Source organism: Drosophila grimshawi, unplaced genomic scaffold, assembly GCF_018153295.1.
Source record: "Drosophila grimshawi isolate 15287-2541.00 unplaced genomic scaffold, ASM1815329v1 contig_184, whole genome shotgun sequence".
NCBI classification, from domain to species: domain Eukaryota; kingdom Metazoa; phylum Arthropoda; class Insecta; order Diptera; family Drosophilidae; genus Drosophila; species Drosophila grimshawi.
This window is the reverse complement of record NW_025062956.1, coordinates 768,876-792,481: the sequence shown is the minus strand read 5'-3', so window position 1 is coordinate 792,481 and position 23,606 is coordinate 768,876. Positions and strand designations below refer to the sequence as shown.

At 37.8% G+C, this 23,606-nt stretch overlaps 2 protein-coding genes across 7 annotated transcripts in view; one reads left to right on the top strand and one right to left on the bottom strand.

The window, feature by feature from the left end:
- The window catches only part of LOC6560627, a 39,619-nt gene extending 30,488 nt beyond the window's left edge, over positions 1 to 9,131 (bottom strand). For 4 of the 5 annotated variants that reach the window (XM_032734398.2, XM_043214751.1, XM_043214750.1 and 1 more), the window contains exon 1: positions 7,598 to 7,667. The gene's annotated coding sequence lies outside the window, so the exon portion shown is untranslated. Of the gene's footprint in view, positions 1 to 7,597; positions 7,668 to 9,013 lie in introns of those variants that run through there. The other variant, XM_032734395.1, reaches the window with a different exon arrangement.
- Positions 9,132 to 17,407: 8,276 nt separating this feature from the next.
- On the top strand, positions 17,408 to 18,671 carry LOC6560626 (glutathione S-transferase 1). 2 transcript variants are annotated; one of them, XM_001987839.2, is made up of 3 exons: positions 17,408 to 17,480; positions 17,630 to 17,728; positions 18,036 to 18,671. In XM_001987839.2, exons 2-3 carry the CDS (start codon positions 17,631 to 17,633, stop codon positions 18,601 to 18,603), a joined length of 666 nt encoding a protein of 221 aa, XP_001987875.1. In that variant the 5' UTR covers positions 17,408 to 17,480; position 17,630; the 3' UTR covers positions 18,604 to 18,671. The 2 variants fall into 2 exon arrangements, with proteins under 2 accessions (XP_001987875.1, XP_032591045.1); XM_032735154.1 differs by having other exon boundaries at positions 17,626 to 17,728.
- Positions 18,672 to 23,606: the final 4,935 nt, after the last annotated feature.

Here is a 23,606-nt window from a genome sequence, read left to right as displayed (position 1 = left end):
CATTCTACGCATACGCCGCAAACGCAAGTCACATATTACAAATCATTTTCATTTTGCGAACGAAAATGCAAACATAACGCGTTATATTCGGCGTGTGCTTCAATTATTGGCCAAAGTTTTCTGTTCAGCCAACCCAATACAAAAACAAAAACAATCAGGCCAATATAACGATAACATCAGACAAAAACGTGTGAGGACCTGCTGTGTGTCTGTGTGTGTTTGTGCTGACTTTGGGGATTAAAAATTATTGATTACCCCGGAGCGCTAAAAAGTTCTCGATTTCTAAGACACTCTGTGTATTGAGTTGGGGCTAAAACCGTAAATTAACTTTATTAAGTTATATTTGCGGCTTTCCTAACTGATTAGCTATTATACAGATATCTGAAATCAGAAATCAACTCATAAATAAGTTAATATTGTTCATGATATAATCGGTTATAAGTTATGCAACTTACCAAGATATATTTTACAAGGTATTTATCGTATTTAAGTCAAATTTATTTACAAAGTATCTTGATAAGATAATCACTGAAATATACATCTTAATCAAAAAGTTATTTTACTCAAACAAAAATTGAAACCAATGAAAAAAAATAGCTAAGTCAGCACTGTGAAAAATTTGGCAGATTGCCAAGCATAATATTTGACTTAAGAAAGCAATCTTTATTTTCAGTTTTAAGTGCCATCGAATCAGAGTATTTCACATTATATATGGACAGAGAATGACGAGTTGCAAGAATCTGCAATTATGTCAGCAAAAGTCACATGGCCAAATTGTTTACAAAGTTATAAAATAATTTTGTGGCATCAGCAAATTCGACAGGCTTCCGCTGCAGACAAAGTTCAAGTTGCGTCATGTGGCAGACAGAGTGGGGTAAGACAGTAGCCTAGCAAGTGCATGAGTTGAAGTGGGTAGGTTTTACAATAAAGAAATTGGGACTTTTCATTAAGCATATTGTAAGATGAGCAAACTTTCAGTTCGTATTTGCAAATAAAATTTCAATTCAAAAATTGTTGCTTCGTTTTATGTTGAGCACTTGAATCTGCACAAAGTGCCACAAGCCGAAGGAAAACACTTTTAAACAAAAGATAGAAAAAGAGAAGGTCTTTAAGTGTTCAACTTGAAAATGTTCGAATATCTGGCAAAGTCTACATGAGTATTGCAGCTATGTCTGCGATTATGTGAGTGAGTGTGTCTGTGTTTTTGTGTGTGTTTAATATGTGTGTGTAGTGCTTTTGCATGTCCAGCTTAGCCTACTGACAGTTTCAGCTTCAGCTCTCTTTCCAGCAACATACGGCACATATGCCAACGGGCCAGGGCCACAAAGCTGTAAAAATATCTCTGTCTCTCCTTCTCGGTGGCCAGGTAGATATTGACCGCGACTTGTCAGTCTTGTCAGCTGGACCGCTGTAAAATTAGTTACGCTGAAAGGTATTTATCAAGGTTTGAACGCAGCGTGTGACGCATTCCCGCACGCCAGGCGCCAACATTTATTAAATGGCTATAAACAAGGGGAACAGATTGCGACCCAAAAACAACAACAACAACATCGACAGCAACAGCAGCAGCAACGAACAGCAATAACTAACTACATCTTATGGACAAACGTGCCGCCCAAAAGCATGCAACAGTTTATTTATGAGCGCAGCTGAAAAGCACAAGAAGAAGCAAGAACAGCAGCAGCAGCAAAAAAAGTGGGAACAACAGAAGAAGAAGAGTTTGTGGGGGTCGCCGTTTTTCCGAATAGCGATAAAAATCGCAAAACACGCTATTTTGGCTTAGTGTGAAAATAAAATTATGTTTGTGTTTGTGCATTGTGCTTTGTGTTTATCGTCGGGTTGTTGCATGATTTAACTTTTTAAATTATGAGCCGAGTAAATGAAAATGAAAATGTACAATTTATGGTTACTTAAAGGCAAACAAACAGCCAAAAGACAAACAAACCTTTATATCTTAAGCTAAACAAACAAAAAAGTATAAGGCAATTATAGTTAGCTGACTTTGATTTTAAACATGTTAAGAGCGCAATAACATTTATTGTTTAACTATTTAGCACAGTCTGGCAACGAATTCTCATTGCACATTGTCCCATTAAAATATTTAAAAAAAAAGGTTGGAAGGCCTAGGATAACCTTATAACCCGTCTATTAAATCTATAGCGGGCTTGATCTTTGTTTGATTATCCGATCATAATGAAATTTGTACATTTGATCAATGATATGTCTAAGAATATTATATATGAATTAGAAGGCTATATCTATCAAGTTGTGTTTATTATTGCTATCGGAAATCGATTTGTCGCAGCTATTATTGCTAATCAACAATATATATACTTTATGGGATTGGATATTCATTCTTCAGCCAGTTACATACTTTTTACAATTTCATTATGCCCTTTTACAAATTTTAAATGGGTTCAGGATATAAAAACAGACTCATAGCAGCTGACATTAAAATAGAAATCAAATGTTCAATGGGTTCCCATTTATAATTAGTAAGTGCGAAAAGTTTTTACGTGTCACTTTTGAGTTAATGTTTGAACAGCTAATAACACTGCAAAGTGTGGAAAAAAGTTGCAGACAACGCATGGAAACTTCACAAGTGCCCCAGATACAGATTTGCGGTGGATACCCTGTGGAGTATTGTTGTTGCTGTTGTTATTGTTTATTGTAGTTATTGTTGTGGTTGCTGTGCGATATTTAATTAAAATTGTGGCGCACACACGAAGTATAATTTCCAAGACATGTAGAATAATACTATGTGCATAAACCCATTCTGTGGATGTGTGTTTATTTTCAATGGTCTTTATTAAGCGACTGCCTGGTGAGTGGTGCATAGAGAGGCAGGGGTATGTGTGTATGTGTATGTGGAAGCGAGTACAATGTCATCGCGCCCTGGCAAATGGAAATAATAATGAAACACTGTGCAAATATTTAAAATACATACAAATGCCAGAGTTTTTGCTGCGACCGATAAGAGCAGTGCGGGAAGTAAATAAAAATACTGGCTTAATTGCTGGCTAATTTGCGATTGCCTTGCGTTAAGCAGATGCAGAGGAGATTATTCGAAAGGGGAGTGGAGATGCGAGAGTTACGGAAGCTGTAAGCAACTGCCACGCCCAGCACGTGGCTGCGGTTGCTGCTGTGCAGACAGCCATGCCAATTAAAGTGCGTGACGAAAAGACTTCCCAGTGACACACCCCCTCCCCTCCTCATACATTCCCAACGCCCATTTAGCAAGCACTCTTATCACGCCTTCAAACTTTCGCGCACAGCAATTTTGTGCAGCCATTTCATGCGGCACTCTTTACACAAGCTGTCAGCATTTGTTAATAATTTTTATTCCATTAAGCTAACCAAAACCCATTGGCCAACCCACTCACACCCTGCCGCTGGCTTAATGCAAAACCACACCACCCACACCAACAGACCCATTCATACCACGATGCTCGTACACAGATTTTATTTTTACTGTTTTAGGATTCTGTTTTTCGGTTGTTGATGCTGCTTTTGTTGTTGTCTGACATTATTCATTTGGAAAAACGTAAAATATTTTGCAGTTTACATCTGCCGCAGCTAAATTGTGAGTCAGTATGTATGCGTATTTGTGAATGTATATATGTGTGTGCGTGACACATTGTTATGAGTTGTGGCAGCAGGGTTACGTGCAACATCGACGCTGCTTGTGCTGTTGCCGCCTCTGATGTAGCCGTTGTCTAATGGCATTGCCTTTTATTAAGTGGTTCGAGTGTTGATTTATGGCACTTTGCAGCTCACTCTCTGCTTTCCCGGCCAAAAACGGGCTATGCCCGCAGGCCACCCACTCAAGGACACTCTCTGGCTATGTGTGTGCGTATGTGTGGTTTTCCACCTTCCATTTAAACTTTATGCGCCCATTTTGCATTTAAAGTGTAAGAGTGTGCGCAGATAAGTGCTTTAAAGTACATTACTCATACGCCATGTGAGCTGCAAACACAAATATATATATATAATAGAAAGAGCTTTAGATCCACAGAGAGCGGGAGAGAAAGAGAGAGAGAGAGAGAGAGAGAGAGAGAGAAAAGTGAGAGGGAGTGTCGAAGAGTGTCAGACGACTAGTCGAGGTATACTTAAAATTAATTGGAACAACCCAAAGCAATTTGATTACTCAGCGAGGGGCAGCAAAGATACTGAGACTGGAGCTGTGGTGCTGGGGCTAACAAAATTAACAGGAAAATAAGTTATGCTAAGCAGTAATGATCACTACATTTACAAATAGATTTAGAAATTCGCCAAGAATTCACGAATAGTGACTCATTGAATTTCGTATAATATAATTTAATTTTTTTGTATAATTTATTATTCTTTATAGTTCTGAAAGCAAAATCGAAATGAAACCATTTTTAAATTGGACTCTTATTAATCAGTTTTTCTAATATTTGAATTTATTGGTTTTATTACTAAATTCGCAACCAGCTTAGCTATTTAATTTAATTCAAGCGATAATTTTTGCACTCACACGTTAACGACAGCGGCGCTTCACAATTGAAGAGCGAAATGTACAGAATGTGTAATTATATCAGTGTACGAAATGTTGGGCAAGTAATTTTCACCACCATAGCTATATTTTGGAAGACCTCCTTCCTCATGCTTGACACTTTGTATTTGTTCAGTTTGTTAGATTATCATTAGAGTACAAGTGCTGATTTCTTTGTCATTTTTAGCCCGTCATTGCGTAAATAATTCAAAAGTGTAATCATTTCAGTTTCCAAATACAATACAGCATATATTGTATTTATTTTTTCATTTGGTCGTTTTAAATTTTTAAAGCAAATAAATTGCGGCAGTTGTACTAATATAATTACATAAAACCTAATCATACATTTGGCTTTGCTCATTCACTTTTGCAGCTATAAATTGAGTTGTACAGTGTATCTTTATAAATCAACGAAGTGATCAAAGTCTTTGCGCTTAGCGCCTATATAAATCAATATTTGAAGGAAATCATTATCTAAACTCTTCAAACAAAGCTGTTTCCACTTCTTCTTCGAGTATTGCTGAATATTCATTTCCGCCGACTGTTTACACTGCGGATGCGTTAAAATTATTATGGCTTTGCGAACAAGTAGAAGAAACATTCTAAATTGACTTGTAGACAAAATCAAGGCCAGTTTTGAGTTTAAATATTACGGCGAAAATGAAATGGGGCATGCCATAAGAAAACTTTTGCCGATTTGCCTAGGCAACAGACATGGAGATGAGCTGTGCGATGACTCAGCTCAAATGCAGTGATTGCTCATAAAAATGTTATAGTTTCAATGATTATAAAATGTAAGTGGCTAAAACCACGTTGCACAAGAATGCTCAAAGTAAATGACTATGTGATTTAAATATTGACAGTAAAAAAATAAAAAACAAATAAACAATAACAAGAAAACGCTCGCGTTTTGCATTTGCTGCTCTATTTACCACTGGCTGTTTTTAAAGATGTTTCTGAGCAACATTGAAAATTGCGCATGTAAATATAAACAAGTATTCAATGTTTACAGAACTCACAGGCAGTAGCCGCAAACATTCATATATACATAACAATAACGCATACGCAAGGGCGGCCAATGAAATGAGCTGCACACAAACGATAGTTATTAAGATACCCTATAGACAACAATTGGAGCGAGAAAAGCAATTAAATCGGCTTAAAATATTATTATTTAATTGACATTCACGCCTTTGCAAAAGGCATTTAAATTTTTTCAAGCATATTCGCTTATGAATAATGAAAAAAATTGTATTTCAAATGGATTCTGGAATGTGAACGTTTAAATTTTATTACGTGAAACTTGAAATTCATTGCTATAACGAATTGAATGGGCTTGGGTAAAAAAGAAAAAAAGGCGAAAAAGTCGTTAAGCGAACTTTATTATTTGTTACTTGCTAAAAATAAAATTTTTTGGCAGAGATCTTTAAAGTGCTTATACGGCATGATGTATTTACATTAATATGTCTGTGCCAAATCATATTTCAGTTTGTACAATCGCATTTCATGCGTCTGTCTTTTACCACTGACTGCAACCAACTCGCTTTCGACCCCAATAGATATCGATGCTTTCTACTGACTCGGATAATTGCTACTCAGCATATATATCCGTATAATTTACCAAACTGAATAATTAAAAACCAAACTTCCTTAGCTTTTAAATAATTTTCAAAGCTTTATATTTTATAAATAAATATAGACTATTCTACATATTAAAGACTATTAGCGTAGCTATATAGTATTTCATATCAATCAATATACTTATTTATATTTAAATCCAATTACATTTTTCATTGCTGATTATTTTTCCATAATCGAATTATGTAATGATCAAGTATTTTATTTTAGTATATTCACAAATAATTTGTTTAATCGGAAAATAAGCAAAGTTAGTGTAAAGCCTGTTACCAAAGGATGTGTAATGTTTAGTAGGTTTAGTAGTTAAAAAAGGGGTGAGAGAAAAAGAAGGCGAAGCCTTATTTTGGCGTTGGCTCATGTAAGTCCTTAATTAAACGGCGATTAATTATCTGCCAATTTACCCTCATCAACTGCTTTCCAGAGCTCTAATTAGATGCGTCGCCTATACACACACACAGCATACACACAATTATATATACATATTATATTTATGTATATATATATGTACATATGTATATATATACCCGCTGTCGCGCTGTTCATACACAGAGTATCATTGTGGCTCGTATATTAATGGGGCCGCAAACTTATTTCATGCCAAATGAATGCTAAAATACGCAAGTATTAAGACATTTATATGCCATATAGCATATACATATAGACCTATACGATAAGTATGTGCATATATACATAGTATTTTTTGCGTTTTGTGCTAAAATTCAGAGCCATTGTTTGTGGCACGTTGCTGAAGTTAAAGTTGCCGCAGCAACTTGTAATTAACTGAAGAGTCAGCAACAAAAACAAAAACTAAAAGCAGAACAAGAAAGCAAGTTGGTAAAAAAGTTTTTTTTCGTGCTAATCTCTGCCTTAGCTGAGACAATCAGTGGGGGGAAATAACAAATAAATGAAATTCAGTTTTTCCAGTTAATCATATGGCAAATGGCCACCTTTCCAGCTGGCCAGCTGCGTGTGTCGTAAACATTTTTAATGGCTCATTTATTTTTTCTTTTTTTTTTGCTGGGCAACAAAAAAAGCGAAAATAGAAAAAAAAACGAAAGGATGCGACATTTGGACGGACAGACTGACAATGGCTAAAAATGTGTAATTTACATGAGCATTGTTCTTGGCTTATTCTCTTTCTGCTGATGGCCACTCAGTTAGGCTAATATGGCGTGTGGCGTTCGCAGCATGTGGGCGTGGCATATTATTGCCTCATTTCCATGCGGGCAAGCGAAAAAAGTCTAATTGCAAATCATTCGTGCGAGTGTTAGATTAAAAATAAACAAGTTTTCCGCATGAATGCGTTTATTGATCTTATAAATGCGATGGTGGTCAGGATATTTGCGCAAGGACATTTGAGTTGTGTAAACATATATAGCAAACTGAGTAACTGCCAGCCCCAACACCTGTTCCTTTCTCTCCCTCTCCCTTTGCTGCACTTACCGTATTTTCTGCCTTTTGAGATTGTTAATTTATTTGGCTTGGTCTCGTTTCTTTATTTGTTGCACGATTATCTCATAATAAAATTAAATTAATTCACTAGTCCCTTTGTATTATTATAGTTGTTTTTTTTTCAGTACTTTAATTACATGAGTTTGCCCAAAATTGTTTTTTTTTACGTGAAAATGAAAGTTAGCTGAATAGGGGAGATATGGGGAGTGGGGTTTTTTTATAAAATGTTTGGCCAAGTGGTCCGCTCTCATTTACATTTTGTGCATATTTTAATTGCTCGCAGGCTGAAAATTCAAGGCAGCTTTTCACTGTCTGAAACAGGCAGAAATCGTCGAGAAAAAGAAGAAGCCCAAAAGGAAAAATAAGTACAGGAAGCAGACAGAACACAATAGATTGAATGAGAGCAGCCTCCAGCTCGACAACCTGCCAACAGGGATCTTTGTAAGTCCTGAAGTCGACTTCGGCTCTCCTTTTTTCAGTAAGCTGTGGTCAATGCACTTGGCAACCTTTGTTCTTATTGCTGCTGCTGTTCTTGTTGCTTGGGTTTTTGGTTGGGCTACATTTTTAATTGAAAATTAGAGCGAAGCCTGTAGAAGCTCGTCCTTGGACTGTTTCCTGCCCAATTAACTTATTTAATATTCTATTTGTTGTTGTTCTCTTCTTGACGTTTCTTCTGTTGCATATTAAAGTTCAATTGGAGAAGTTTTCCAATTAAAATAGTGCACTGTGCACTGTGCAGTGTGCAGCATTATTTTATTATTCCTCTTCTTTTTATCAAGGGGTCTCAGGCACGAAAACTTTTTTGTCCGACCAATTGGATGTGGTTCGCGTGGTGGATGGATATGGGGGAAGGTCGATGAGTGCTTGCTATGCCAACAGCTAATTGGTTTTTGGTACTGATATCACTTGGCATACACTCAATAAACAGACACACACACTCTTATGTGTGTATATATGTGTAGATTTTGTTATGTATAAGGATGGCATATTGTCACGCGCTCTTGACATTTTAATGTAAATCTCCATCAATTTGGCAAGTGTTTCTGATGCGAACAGAAATCACTGACGTGCGAATTTGGCTGCCATTTTTAAAAGAAAATTAAATCTGAAACTAATTATGATAAAAGTAATCAAAACGAACAGAAAAGTTACGTTAAGCACATTAAGGAGGCGAATAGATAACACCTGGTTCACTATGGTTGCTAGAGGATAGTGGGGTAGGGGCATAAGGGGTTAGGCAGAGGTTAACAGCGCTATCGAAGCGAGAACACAAATACAAAACCAAACATAAACAAATGAAGATGAAACGCACACACGCAAACACACACCTATACACACACACCTACACATTCATGTGATTTAGAATAGATAAGTGTGTAAAGGGGAGGGGCAGCTTCACTTATTTACACTTCACTCAGTTGGCCAATGGCTGCTTTCTGCTGCTGTGTACTGCTCGCTTCGCGCACGTTTCGCATTCAGCTCAATCAACTGTATTTTTGTTTTTTCTAACTTATTACCAGTGTTTTTGTGAGTGTGCCGCGTCACGCTTCGACCGCTTTGAACTACAACGAGGAACTAAAATGGCACCGAAATGAAAGCAGCTCGGCAGACCCACAAAAAAGCTCCAGCGAGCGCTACAAAATGGAAACGAAACAGAGCCTGCAAAAGAGAGTGAGCACGTCTCTCTGTGTGAGTGTGTATGTGTGTGTTTGTGTGTGTGTAAGGAAGAAGAGAGAGGTGTGGCCATTTTGGGGCTTCATGTTGCTCCAGGGACACTTGTAGCTCACGTCGCACCATGTTGCTGATTCAAGTAAATGTGGCAGAACCTATTAAAATTGTTGCACGAGCCCCCAAAAAAAACGAATTTTGACTATTTCCTATGTGTAAATAAACGCAGTTTTCATTTTTCTTTTTGTTTTCTTTTTTCTTTTTTTTTAGTTTTTCTCATGCAAGCAGCACTTGAGATAATTAATATTTAAAAGCATATGCAACCCGTTAATTGTGTGGCTGCCAATTTAATGGAGTGGCTGGGTTCCGTGCGGTGGTTGGTAAGCCTTGTAAACACTTTCATGTGGCCATCTGCTCGCTGATAAGATAAACAAAATGCGTCCAAAACCATGCAGCTTTACAAACTAATATACAGTGATTGCTCGATCTAAGGTAATTTTTATTTTATTTTTTTATTTTAGATCAAATTTATTTTTCTTATATTTTAACGATTGTATTTGAATTAGGCCTAAGCATTGAATTGCTGGCATTAAAACGTTGACATTTGCAAGCGAATACTGTATTTGTTGTTGTTGTTGCAGCTGTTTGCCTTGGGATGTGTGTCAATCCCGGGCAGGCAGGCAGGCTACCATCGACAGAGTCGCCCGGCGCCGAAGCAAGGGCGCCAATGAGTGCATAGCGGCCAGGATGACCGAGAGAGAGAGAGCGATAGAGAGAGAGATAGAGCGAGAGCGAGAGAGAGAGAGAGAGAGAGAGAGAGCTTTCACACTGTTACTGGTGGCTGGCCGCCGCAGTTTGCTGTGCATTTGCGGTTCGTTTCAATTCCATTTTGTAGCGTTTTGCGTTTGGCGCGCATTTAAAATGCATAGCACGGGCCACTTTAATAATTTGACGTGCATTAAATTAAGCATTTCCTTCTAATTAACTTGATTATTTATTACCAACAACAACAATGGTTACGTGCAAATCAGAGCTGTAAAGTATTTTGAAACTGCATTCGCGGTAAAGAGGCAAACAGTTATACAATGATATACGTATATACTGCATATATGTATGTTTAATGAAAGGTAAGAATTTTTGAGGTCTGTCTTATGTTTTTTAGCTGTTGTTCTGGTGTGACATTTACACGACCCGAAAACAACCCTTTTTAGTCAGCAAACATTTGTTTAGTCCCATCACACACACATTCGCGCAGACACACCCGCACACAGGCAGACAAACACATGTAAGTCTTGCAAACAAGGATTTAATGCTCTTTTGTGCCATTGTCGCAAATTAGGTATGAAGATTTATGAACTGTAACTGTAACAGCTACACACGAAATTCTACCATTTAAGTGTGGCTTTAAAACTTAATTGTAGTTGTGAACGTAATTCGAAGCATCGAACCGTAAACAAAGTTTTCATTAACATTTAAATAAAAGCCTTCATTATGACAGCGCAAATAGCTAAAGTTACTCCGTTCAATTCATCCACATTCCACCGCACCCCTTTCTATCCACAAAATGCAAACGAACTTTTTCCATCTGGCGATGCCCAACTCCCAACTAACTACCTAAAAAAGCTTCATCCCCGTCTCAAACGCAGGTGTCTTTGTTCGTCTTCAGCAAATTCAGCACGACAAGCAACAGAAACAAGAGCTTTAAGAAATGGGGCTCTGCTTAAGCATATTAGCATATCATATAGCTCTCACTCTTTCGCTCACACACTCTATCTCTCTTTTGAACAGTGCCTGGCATCGATACATGGTCCCCGCCTCCGTTCATAATTTCCATTTCAATTATAAGCTGGTGAGTGCCCCGCTGCTGCAGCTCGTTTCTTTGTTTTATGCAGCCAACGCCGCTTGTAATTGAATCTCCTGTTACGTATGCCCAACGGAATGCTCTCTTTTTCTATTTATGTGTATGTTTGTGTGTTTGCTGCATTAATTAATTGATTTAGCAAGTGCGTGTTCCATGTGTGTGTGTGTGCTACCAACTACAAAATATGTTCGAGTTGGCAGGCCTGCAGGCAATTAGCATTTACGCCCATGCTCAAAACCAGCCCAGCCCATACACACAGTGCGTATGCGTAATTTACGACCACAACAAATCTACAGCTTCTTCAAGAGTTTTTATGGCCAAAAGGGTCACTGTTTAATGGGCCACAAAACAAAATATTTAGATACACATAAATCCTAACAATTTCAACACATAAATTGCGCTATAAAATCAAACGAGAAAAACATCTATAGATATATATATATATATACACATATAACGATATCGGCTGATAGGATCAGGTTGTTTAAGCCGTCTCATAGGAATTCAATTTGTATGCATTGTCGCTGCTCAGTTTCTGTTTATGTGTCAACTTTCAATATCGAATTTAATTGAATCTTTTTGCTAAAATGCGGGTGAACAGGCAGCTCCCTTTCCTCTCCCCACGCCCAACGTTGCCAAAATTTTAGCAGCGTTGAAAAACTGAAACTTAATCGACTTGGCCAGTTAATTCCAGCAAGCAATAGCAGCAGTCCTTGAATGCGGATCATCGACTGCCTGGGCCCCTATGTGCACGGACTTATCAAAATTACAGTTGAAAAAGACAAGGCAAGACAATAGCCACAATATGTGGTTGCATGAGTGCAGGCTGCAACTAAACCGAAATTAACTATCACTGTAATTAATGTGGAGGTCGAGTATCTGTGCTCAGTTGTAGTTTGCAGTTTTTAAATGAAGGGAATTCAAGGATAGCACTTAAAGTGAATGGATAAAGTAAAGGATTTGGTTAAGCCAATTAAGGATTAAGACATTTAAGGTGCATCAGGTAGTATTTTTTAATTTATTTTGTATCATTTTCTTAGTCAATATCTCTTGTTTACTATTCAAGTCTGCGAAGTATATTCGAGTTTAAACCCTTAACACTTAAATTTACATCGGGTTAGGCAAATTTATCTTGTTTGCAGTAAAAAAAAAAAGCAAAAACAAAAAAAAAACTCGTGAGTTTGTATAAAATGTAGAAAACAAGTACCTTGACAAATAATATACATATTTTCAACAAAAAAGGATGATATTCTTAATAATGTATGCTTGTGAATGTTTTCCATGCAAATACTTCCGAAAATCAACTCAAGTACACAACTCAATCTAATAAATATTTATTTTCTCGAAAATTTAAAAATGTTAATCATCGCGTTAAGCTTCATCGTGGAAACAGCAACTCTCATTTACAGCTTTAAAGAGTTTTCGCTCTGCAGGCAAATTGTAACTTGTTGAACAGACAAAGAGAAAAAAAAAGGGAAAAGGCTTTCCCAATTGGACGACTGCCTAATGGCATGCCTGTGTAAAATTATACACACAACAATGTAATCTAATGCCCTCCGGGAGTGGGAGGCTGAGCTACAGCATATACCGGCGTTGTCAGCTGCCATGTTGGCTGCTGAGCTGTCGAGTTTGCCGAGTTTGTCGAGTTTGCCGTGAGCCTTGTGCCTGTCCAGCTTTCCCATCCATTTGATGATGCATTGAACAGGCCTTGAGTTTGAAGATGGAGTGGAAGATGTGAGTTTGACTAACGTTCGGCTAATCCATCAACAGCAGTCAGGGCAAGTGCCGACAGCAGCCATCGCAAAACAATACCAATAAAATGCTGAGCGGAGCCAGCAGAGGCAGAACCGCAACAACAAACAGCCAACCGACAAGCGCACACAATTCGCCTCCAACTCCTCCAATAAAATACATATTGGCAAAGCCTAACAACCCCTCAATACAGCAAAAAAAAATCCATATTCATGGCCCGGATTGTATGGCCATAAAAGCGAATGTAAAACGTATATACGAAATATGTTCCGCTCCACTTACACACACATACACAAACCTACATATGTACATATGTACATAAATACATACATACTGGCACATACATGTCTGCTATGCATTCGCATCACCTGCAATCGGATCCGGGACCATTTGACGAATCCTTGTTAGCATTCACAACATTTCATTTGCACTTCACGTCTAGCAAATACTCTGTTTTTAGTTGACGATAAATGAAAGAAAAACATCTTATAATGTCCACTTTCGATAGTCGAGCTCTAGAGCTAAATGACAGATAACAGTTTCAGTGATTTGTGAATGCAGAGTTGAAACTGGATTTTGTTACAAGTATTTTGAAGAGTAGCCCGCAACTCTACTTCCATAGCCGTATAAAATAAAAAGATTTTATCGATTTAAGTTGTGACACTTTTAACACTTTACTCAAGCCAAAAATATAGGAATAAATTTAAAATATATGCACATACAATTTACAATGCCCTTCGGCATTAGAGCATAAGAGACAACAAAAACAAATTGTGTTTTAGAATTTTTTTCCGAAATAGAGTTCAATAAAATGACATCAAAGTGGAAAATGCTCGCACGACTTGACGGTCTTCGATAACGGTAACAGGAAACGTCAAGTACATTAAAGTCTGCTCCTCTGGCAGGCATTTCACATGTACCTTCACTTTTTACTTTCACTTGTGAACATTCATCAGCCGCTTAGGAAAGATGCCGGGAGAGCTGGAACGAAAAGAATTCGATGACCGAGGTCAGGGGGTCAGCAGGACGCACAGTTGGCATTGATAGAACGCGACAGGCCAACCTCTAACACATATGTGCACTGTGAAACCCGGTGTCCCAAAATCTGTGGGGACTTTCAGATTGCCACATTTTGATCCGCATGGAATTGCCTTAGCCCCAAAAGTATATATGACTTGCAGTTTGATTGAGGCCGAAGATAATATTCGATTCAGTTTAGCACATAATATAAATATAATATAAATATATACATAAATATAAATATGGAAGCACAATTTCTTATTCTTTAAAGATTCTTTGTATTTCTCTTGTACTTTAAGTCCTGTTATTAAAGTTGTCCATTCAGTACTATCAACTTAAGATTCTGTGTCAGCGAGCCGAATGAATTTCAGTCAACAAAGTTCTTCAACATAATAAATAGCGTAACATTTTATGCCATTGAGAATGGCAATAAATTTGTTGAAGCTCCGTCAAATCCACAAAAAACAAGCAAATTAGAAATGAACAAACTCTGGTAGTGCAGCTTCTGCTTAAATAACAAAGACCTTCAACTTTAGCTTCAAGTTGAGTTCGAGCGATAAGTAAATGAATTCAATTTTGAAATTATGAATGGAAAATCAAGTCAACTCACGCACTCATTGTGCTGAGTGTATTTAGTTGACCGAGTCACTGCAGAAGCATTCAAAGAATGCTTCAAATTGTTTTGGTTGCTATTGTTGTTATTGTTACTGTTGTTGTTGTTGGTATTGGGGTCCATTTCATTTGCATGTCAGAGTTGGCATTGATTGGCCGTTAGCATTTTGGGTCTGCCCTTCATTTGACTTGGCTATTTGGCCACTCAGTTGCGTCTCTTCATATCTATATCTAAGTAATGGCATGTCACTTTTAATTTAGCCTTCGATTTATACATTATACAACCCCCCAACATATATTTACCCACGTCCACCCCTGAGGCAGTTGCTTCTCCCTTGTGGCGCCCGACGCCAGTTCATTTTCAATAAAAAACAAAAGCTGCCTTGCAGCTATTCTCCGGGTTTGACGCTTGCGGCTTCGAGGTTGAATTTTTTATTGGAGCTGGGGGCATATCGCATTATACAGCGACATCTTCATTGTGCCTATCTAGCGTTCTTAAGCACACTTGTCTTATGCTACAATTCTATTCCACAGTGAAGCATTATGAAATTAAATTTCGCTTGATATTACAATTTTATATTCAATGAATTCTTATGACTTAAATTGGTATTTTTAAATAATGTGAATATTTTTTTTGCTAAATCTTGAGAAATACTTTAGAATATGCGAAAATTTGTATTAAAGTTTTTAAATTGAGTCTTACAAGTACCTTATTTGTTAATAAGCAAAATATAGCAAGGTAGAAGCAAATAAAACTGAATTCCCTCACTTATAGCATTGAATTTTCTATTGACTTATTTTTGCGAACTAATTGAACATTGCAAGGGGTTAACCGACTAAAACTGAAGGCGACAAAACATAAACGTCAGTTTAATATGTGTAATATTGAAAGGACTTCAGACTTCTTACATATCATTTCAAATTAGAATCAAATACTTAATAAAAATCTTTTTTGAATAATTTGCATGATAATTAACTTTTAGCTACCTGTAAGATTTACCAATTCTTTTTCATATTCTACATTTATATATTCTAAAAATAGTTATTAACATTTTAAGTAAGTCCAAAAGGGCAGATTTGTACTTTGCCAAGGAGCACTGTATTGGATCCTGGGTCCATGCTTTAAATCCACAACTCTCAATGTCAACAATTAGCTAGGAAAACCAACTGGCATTTAATTGTTATTAATCGACAGAAATTACAGAGAGAAAGAGATGTAGATAGTGTAAGGGAAAGAGAGAGAGAGAGAGGGATAGAGAGAGAGATAGATAGAGAGAGATGGAGCGAATTATAGCTAGAAATTAAGTAATATTTATGTTTGGCACAACGCGTTAGTCAGGCGGAAATTCAAAGCAATTGACTCAGAGCTAAGGACATCAAATCCCACGCACTCTTTCTTGCCTCTGCTGTCTGAGTGGCTGACTGGCTGACTGACTGCCTGGCTGTCTGTCTGTTGTCCTGTGTCAAGAACCATTAATAAAACTGGATTTTCACTCCACTCGAGACATAGCAGCAGCAGCACAATGCTAGCGGCACCACTCAGTCGAGTTTGAAGTGCGTATCCGTGTCCAATGTCCATGTTCATGTGTATTCATGTCCGCATGTCCGAAATGTCCTTGTGCCAGGCTTCTACTTTAATCAATCTCACACGCTTTTTGCTGTCTGTGTTTTCAATTAAACGCACAAAACTAAGTTATGAAGATAAATGTCACTCGTCAAATGGCAATCAATTAGTCAATGCTTTTCAGCAGGTCAAAAAACAAACCGACTCTCCCCAGTCCTCTGCCAGACACCTAGGGGTACCTACCCTGGAAAGTACTCAATTATGATATTAAATTTAATGCGCTTGCCCAAGGGCAAGGACAAGGGAAGCCGGCTGCTTGATTTTGATCGCACTAAAAGCTTTAATAACCGTAAATTGCTTTCACAAAATTTTGACAGCACAAGCACAAGCACAATAGTCTGTCCCACTCTCAATTCAGCCACACTGCCACGTTCTGTATCCTCGACTCACCTGGATGCCAACGCACCACTTGTCGCCAGACTGGAGCTGGGAGCTTCGGTATTTTCAATTCGTTGCGGCGCGTGACCAAATATTTAAGGACACTCTTTCGCCGTGCGCAAGGACTTCACAGGCACCAAATTCGACATCAGTTTTATAGTGCTATCGACCTGCATACCAAAAGCAAAATAAAAACACAAAAAATACCAAATATATAAATAATAATATAAAAATAAAACATTCTGCTTCAAATCCAATTAAATTTCACTTTAAAGCGTGAGGGTGTTTTTCACGACTGAGCCATTAACTAATGCTAAAATCCGATTAAAAAATTTTAGTACTTGCACCTGGTAAAAGGGTCTGTCTTAGCGCTAAGCCGCTTAGCCACTTTGTGCTGTGAAAAGCGTGGAAAATCATTTGACCATTTTCGATATGCTGCTGCTGTTTGTTTCTTTATCCAGGCATCATTTAAAGTAGCAGCAGGAAAAATTGACAGTAATTGGTTTAACACATAAGCAAATTAATTCATCAACGACTGTTTTTTAAATTTTAAATGGAAAATAGCAACTCAGTCACTGACACAACAAATCATTTATTTACCCTGAATAACTCAATTTACTCATTTATTACATCAAAAGTTTCTAATTTGTGAGTAAACCGAAAAGTTTGCCACTTTTAGACAGTACCCTTCTAGCTGCTATGAATTTCCCTATTTTTTTTCTTCGCTTTGCTTTCTGCCCTGTCATCGGTTTCATGAGCTGCTCATCAATTATTTAAAGCATACCTTCGGGCTATCCAAATAAAGAAATATAATCGATTTACTTAAAGCTTTAAGCTGTGTCATTTCGATCGCCAACGCCACGCAGCAAATTTCTCATTTCAGTAGCTTTTTGCACTTTAACTGAACAGGTTGCGTTTGTTTGTTTCGGCTTGCAATTAATAAAAATAATAATACATAGGTAAAGTCAATTCCATTTAATACCTTTGTTTGCGATGCGTGTGTGCATGCAAGGCAGTAATCAACATTAACTATTATTTATCTGTGGCGCAAACTAACGCCACCGCACTCTCACTCTCTCTCTCTCTCTCTTCCACGCTACACAGACAGAATGGCCAGCAAACCAGTTCTCTATTATAATTCACGCAGTCCGCCATGCCGTGGGGTGCTTCTCACAGCCGCTGCTCTGGGACTCGACCTGGATCTCCGGTAAGTGCCGCAGAGCGATAAAAGCTTATCGAAGTGTATAAACTAAACTGTATAGTTAAATTTTTGAGTAGGAATTTAAGTGGACATTCAGTCGAAAAGCCACTTGATAAATGTTAAAAGCATGTTACATGGATGTTAATATTAATTACTTGAAATGTCACATGACAAACAGTGGAATTTAGTTAAACTCTACGAACTCAATAACTCAATGATTCTGCTATAAACCACCAAAAACTAGTTTTATTTGCGTTTTATTCCATTCTTTCCCATCTCTTTATACTCTCTCCCTCTCTATATCTCTTTTTAGCTCGCTGACCGTTAAGGCTGGTGAGAATATGACGCCACAATTTCTCAAACTAAATCCACTGCATACAATCCCAGTGCTGGATGACAATGGCACTGTGGTCAGCGATTCGCATGTGATCTGTTGCTATCTGGTTGACAAGTATGCCAAGGACGGTGACGCACTGTATCCCAAGGATCCAGCACAACGACGCGAGGTCGATGCACGTCTCTACTTCGATTGCGGCCATCTGTTTCCACGTGTGCGTTTCATTGTGGAGCCGCTGTTTTACTTTGGCGCCACAGCAATACCCGAAGATCGCATCACATACATGCAGAAGGCTTACGATGGACTGGAGCACTGCCTGGCCACAGCTCCATATCTCGCTGGTGCGAACCTAACCATTGCGGATCTATGCAGCGTGTCGTCGGTGTCAACGGCGGCTGCCTTTGCGCCCATCGATGCGGAGAAGTATCCCAAGCTGTCACAATGGTTGGCCAGATTGCAGGCGCTGCCCTACTACAAGGCTAACAATGAAGAGGGCCTTCAGATACTAATTAAGTTGGCCAAAAGTGTGCTGGTCGAGCAATAAGAAAAACATGGACTGAGTGGCCAAGACATCAATCAATTTGGTCATAATACAATTTATTTGATCTACAATGGCCCCACTTGAGCTTCATACGCATCAAAGATGAGGGTGAAAATGGGGGTGTGGCAATAACGCGAATAACTTTAGTGCAAAACGAAATATGATGGGAGACAGAAAACAGATTTTGCCCAGTTGTTGGCGGAAAAACTTTTTATGGACTTGATGGACTTGCTGCTTCAGAGACAAAGAAATCCAACTTTTTAGCAGGCTTTTAGTTGTTTGTTTTTGTTATTGCTGCCCTGCTTGTTAGTCACTGATTACGAGCTGTAAGCGATCGCATTTATAGTTGTTAAGGCCCTCCAGGCACCTGAATTCTCTTGTCAACAGCAAACAGCACGAGTCAAGCTGTGGTGATAATCCTGCAACTAAACAACAATTAAGGCCCGACACGAGATAGTTTGATTGATTTATGACTGATTAAGTGATGAGCATTTGCAAGACTTGCTATATCAATATAAAAGGTAAAGAACTAAATAATGTATCACTTCTGCTGCTACACTGTCAGTCAGAAAAAATTGTTGGATTTTCCAGTTTTTGAAACTTCCAGCTAATCTGGTTCATTTAGTAGCCAGCCACAACCCACAGTCAAAAAGCAGTCGTGACATGCAGCGACATTTTAGGTGCAGTCTGAAAGTATGCACTACATTTCGTGACAGTTGCTCTCAAACTGTAGCCACCATTCCGAAGACTCAGTTTTGTTGCAGTTTTATTGTTTTGGTCAACTCTCCCAACAAAGAACAGAAGCGAAAACAGCAACAACAATAACTCTAAGAGCATGGCACACTTCAGTTCATATTTATTGTGCAATGAACGCAAAATGACAGCAACAATTGCAACTACACACAGACTGACACGTACACACCTATATTGGACGTATTGGTTTATTGCATGTTTAAGTGTCAGTGAGTGCAACAGCAACATTTTCGCTGTCATTCTATGCTTTTGTTGTTATCTACCGTTAAATCAACTTGAAACATACTCACATACATACACACACAGACCCGCACAGTAAAATCCGCAAACACTTTGGCGTAAAAGTTTCAATGATGTTAGCCAGCATCCTAAAGCGAAGCAAAGTTTTTGGTCAACTTTCTGTTCCGTTGTTTGGCAGCAAACACCAAATGCTATTAACTCTCATGCTAGGTAGCGTCGCATGGCTGACCTCGCCCTTTGTACCGGATTAAAATTTAATACTCTCAAAAAAAAATAAGGAAAAGAAAGAGAAAAAAGCTAAACTTGAGGCTGCATGAAGATATTGTTGCCCTACAAATTTTGTTATAACGCAATATCTAAAAAATTCTTATGCAATACAATATTGTGATACACTCACAATTGTCAACTAGCTTAGAAAAGTATTTGAAATAAATATTTACTGAGCATTTTCTATTTTACATGCTTCAAATTTGTTTTATAATTATAATCAATTCATTTTGGTTGACGCACAAAAGTATGCTATAGAAAAAACTACACATTTATGCAAAATTTAGGGGCCCATAATTTTATTTATGTTTGTGTGAATATAAAAGGCTTAGTGCATGTTCTGCTGGGCTTATCTTTAATATTTAAATGTAAAACATAAAGTATACCGAAAAAACAGAAAAAAAGCAAAAATAAGAGCTGACAGAAAAGCAACATTGCCTGAGAGTTAAGCAAAGTCAACACTGTAACTGAAACTGAGTGGCAAAGAAGATGAAGGGAAAGAAAAGTGAATGAATAAAGAGAGAGAGGCAGAGAGAGAGGAAGGCCTTTAGGAGCTGGTTGCTGTAGCTACTCATGATTAATGATGCCGTTGTGGTCTCGCATTTCCGCTTCGTTTAAAGTTGAAATGTCGTTGGCCATCTGCTGTTTCAAAGTAGATTGCTGTTGTTATTGTTGCATGTTTGTTGGGTTTATCATTGTTTGCCCTGTGGTTGTGGTTTGTTTAACATAGAAATTAAGTTCGCCCTATAATATTTCAATTGGAATGCGTGTGTGTCTGTGTATTAAACCGAATTCCGACAAAAACTAGAGCTATTTGAATACAAAAATAGCTCAAATCATTTCCATATCAAATTTGTGCATTTAATGAGCTCCATCTCCTATATCCTATCCATGTGCATAATGATAAATAGGAATTGAAATTTCAATAGCATAACAAGTTTTGAGCTCACAATTCCAATTCGATTGGATTCGCTTCGTTATCTCGAATTGTGACAGGCAGCCGCAACATACCAATTATTTTGGCCTGATCAAGAGATAGCCAGGAACGGCGTGTGGGGAAGGTGAGGCAACTTAAAACTTTATTTGGCTCTTGTCCTGATGGCAGGCAAATTGGATATTACAGTAGCTAGCAAGCAGCTCATGTGGTCACAGGGTGGTACTTTTTGGCTTTGAATTTTGGACCATTAGACATAGTGAGATTGATACCCCAATGAGGTGTTCAAACAGAAAACACAAACGTAACTGATTTGAATTTTTACACTCAGAATAAAAATCTAGAAGATATCCAGAAAGTGGCTCTTGTTTAAAGAACTAATTTCTATTTATAGAAAAAAAAACAATTATTAATTATTATTATTATTTAAATTCCTTACAATATTAGTCTCTTTTTACACCTTTGTAGAGTGCGGCTATTATATCCGACACCATAGGGGATATACATTATTGATCAGCATCACTTACCCACTATAGGAATAATAGCTTCCTATTTAAAGTAGTGGGCTTAAGATAGGCATAACCACATAATTGAATTGAAACTCACATCGCTAATAAAATGCGTCAATTAGATGGTTCAATTAGAGCCCCCAAAATGGAAACGGAAGATTTTTGTTAAGGACGGAAACTTTTTGCGTAAATTGGAGCACTCCACTAAATATTTCGAACTCATAACTAAAATTTAGATATCGTCTGGTGGACTGCTACATCTACTCTGGTACAGCTAATCATTCATTCCCGTTTGCTATTAAAGTTACTCAGCAGAAACACATATTTCGAGAATATATATCTCATAAGTTTGCAAATTAATTAAATACTTTTTTGTTTTCGGGATGATTATATTTTATATTCAACATTAGGCGGTGTTTTAAAATTCAGGACGCCTTATTTTTCCGATTTTAGTTGAGCTTTTAAAATGCAGGTTTTCTCTGTACAAGGCGAGGTCAATAAGCTTGTCGCTTAATGTCAATTTATGCCACTTAGTGCAACAGGCGGATGGCTAATCACTTGAGAGCAGCAGATAGCTTGACAGACAAAGAGATGGACTGACAGGACAATGCTTAGCTGATTATGCAGTCAGAGAGAACGGGACGAGCGGACGAGCAGGACGAGCAGGACACCGGACTCGCTGTCAACTGGCAGCTGGCTGATAAGCGCAAAAGTTTTCGCATTGTGCTGAATTCAAATGAGGCCACTTTTATAGCCATTCTGTCTGTCTGTTAGTCAGCCAACTAGCTAGCTGACATCCTTATATGTCACGCCATGTGCTGTCGACCAGCGCTCGCACACTCACACACACACAAATATACATCTAAGAGCACTTTGCATCATATTCAATGCATGCTGATTGAGTGCCATGCAATTTGAAAATTGTCAGAACCAGCAACAACAACAACAACAACAGCAATAGAAACATTTGCATAATTGCCGTTGATAGGAAAAAAACATGATCTGCATATGCAAAAAAATCGATTGATTGAATTTCTTTTGCCATACTTCTGATTTTTTCAATATTCTCATGCACATAGCTAAAATAATTAAATGCACTTTAGTGTACTCTTATAAATGAAATAATTGTATATTTTAATCAACTAATATACATTCTCAATAATCTTGATAATATACAACAAAATTGTTCAACAAAATATTCAAGCCATTATGTGTTTTATAAGCTCACATAATACATTTCCGCCAACAGGCAGCTAATTAAAATCTAACCAATAATACGCTTTTATTGTTATCATCATTTTTAAACAGTTGTTATTCATGACTTTAATGGAAATCCCATTAAAATATCTCTCTGCTTATTTCCTGCACATGAAATGAATAATCTAGTCTGTATAAGGCCATTGGCATGTGAATATTATGCGCAAATACGCATTATTTTCATAGCTTCACATATTTGTGTGCCACCCACATACACGCACATACATCCACACAGACTCTCACAGTAATAACGGAAATTGCGCAAATGTTCAATAAAACTGCAATAAATAGCCAGATTCTGTCACACACACTATAATTTTTATACATACACACAAACCGCACAAAGTTTTCCAATTAGAGCGAGCAACAAATGAATTATTACAGTCATAGCCAAAAGACTTATACTTGGCCTGAATCTGAATTTGAATTTGAGTCAGATTCGCAGGTCCTTTTGGCCAACCTGCCCGGAGTGTTGGTCCCCGCATCCACTTAGCACCGAAACTCATTCAGCCATGTGCCTATCGTCTGCTCCGCTGATTACTAGCCTCAAAGCGTTTGGCTTTGCTTTGTGTATCCCATACTTTCCCACCTTCCCTCCCCCATCACAGTCTGGGCCTAGACCTACCAGCAAACTAAGGCAAGCCGTTAAAGCAGGAATACCGTTTTCACGCATTCGCCTCAATGCGCCTCGCCTGGCAGCCAGTTTATGCAATTAACTTCATAATAATAGAGGCGTTACAACGGGGGCTTCGCATTGATTTGCCACATTTATGAGGCTACAAAAAACGTTTATTGCTTCATTAAAGACTGGTTAGCGCAGCAACCATTGCAGTTTTGAGTACAAAAACTAATCGCCTCAAACTAAGCTTTAAATCTGACAACCACAAAACTATGCACAACTACATTATGGCTCTCTATCTCTTTATTTATCTAGCTCTTACTCTGTCTTTGTCTAAAAAAGGTTGACTTTTTTGCTTGAAGAGGTGTTGAGTTTTTCCAATAGTTTACTGGTTCGACAACACTGCACTTTAATTCTGTTTTTGTTG

What these genes read in the sequence shown, in the direction of transcription:
- LOC6560626 (XM_001987839.2), top strand. Translation starts at nt 17,631, where the DNA reads ATGGCCAGCAAACCAGTTCTCTATTATAATTCACGCAGTCCGCCATGC. An exon ending in GGACTCGACCTGGATCTCCG is followed by an intron (nt 17,729 to 18,035) that starts GTAAGTGCCGCA and finishes ATCTCTTTTTAG; the next exon opens with CTCGCTGACCGTTAAGGCTG.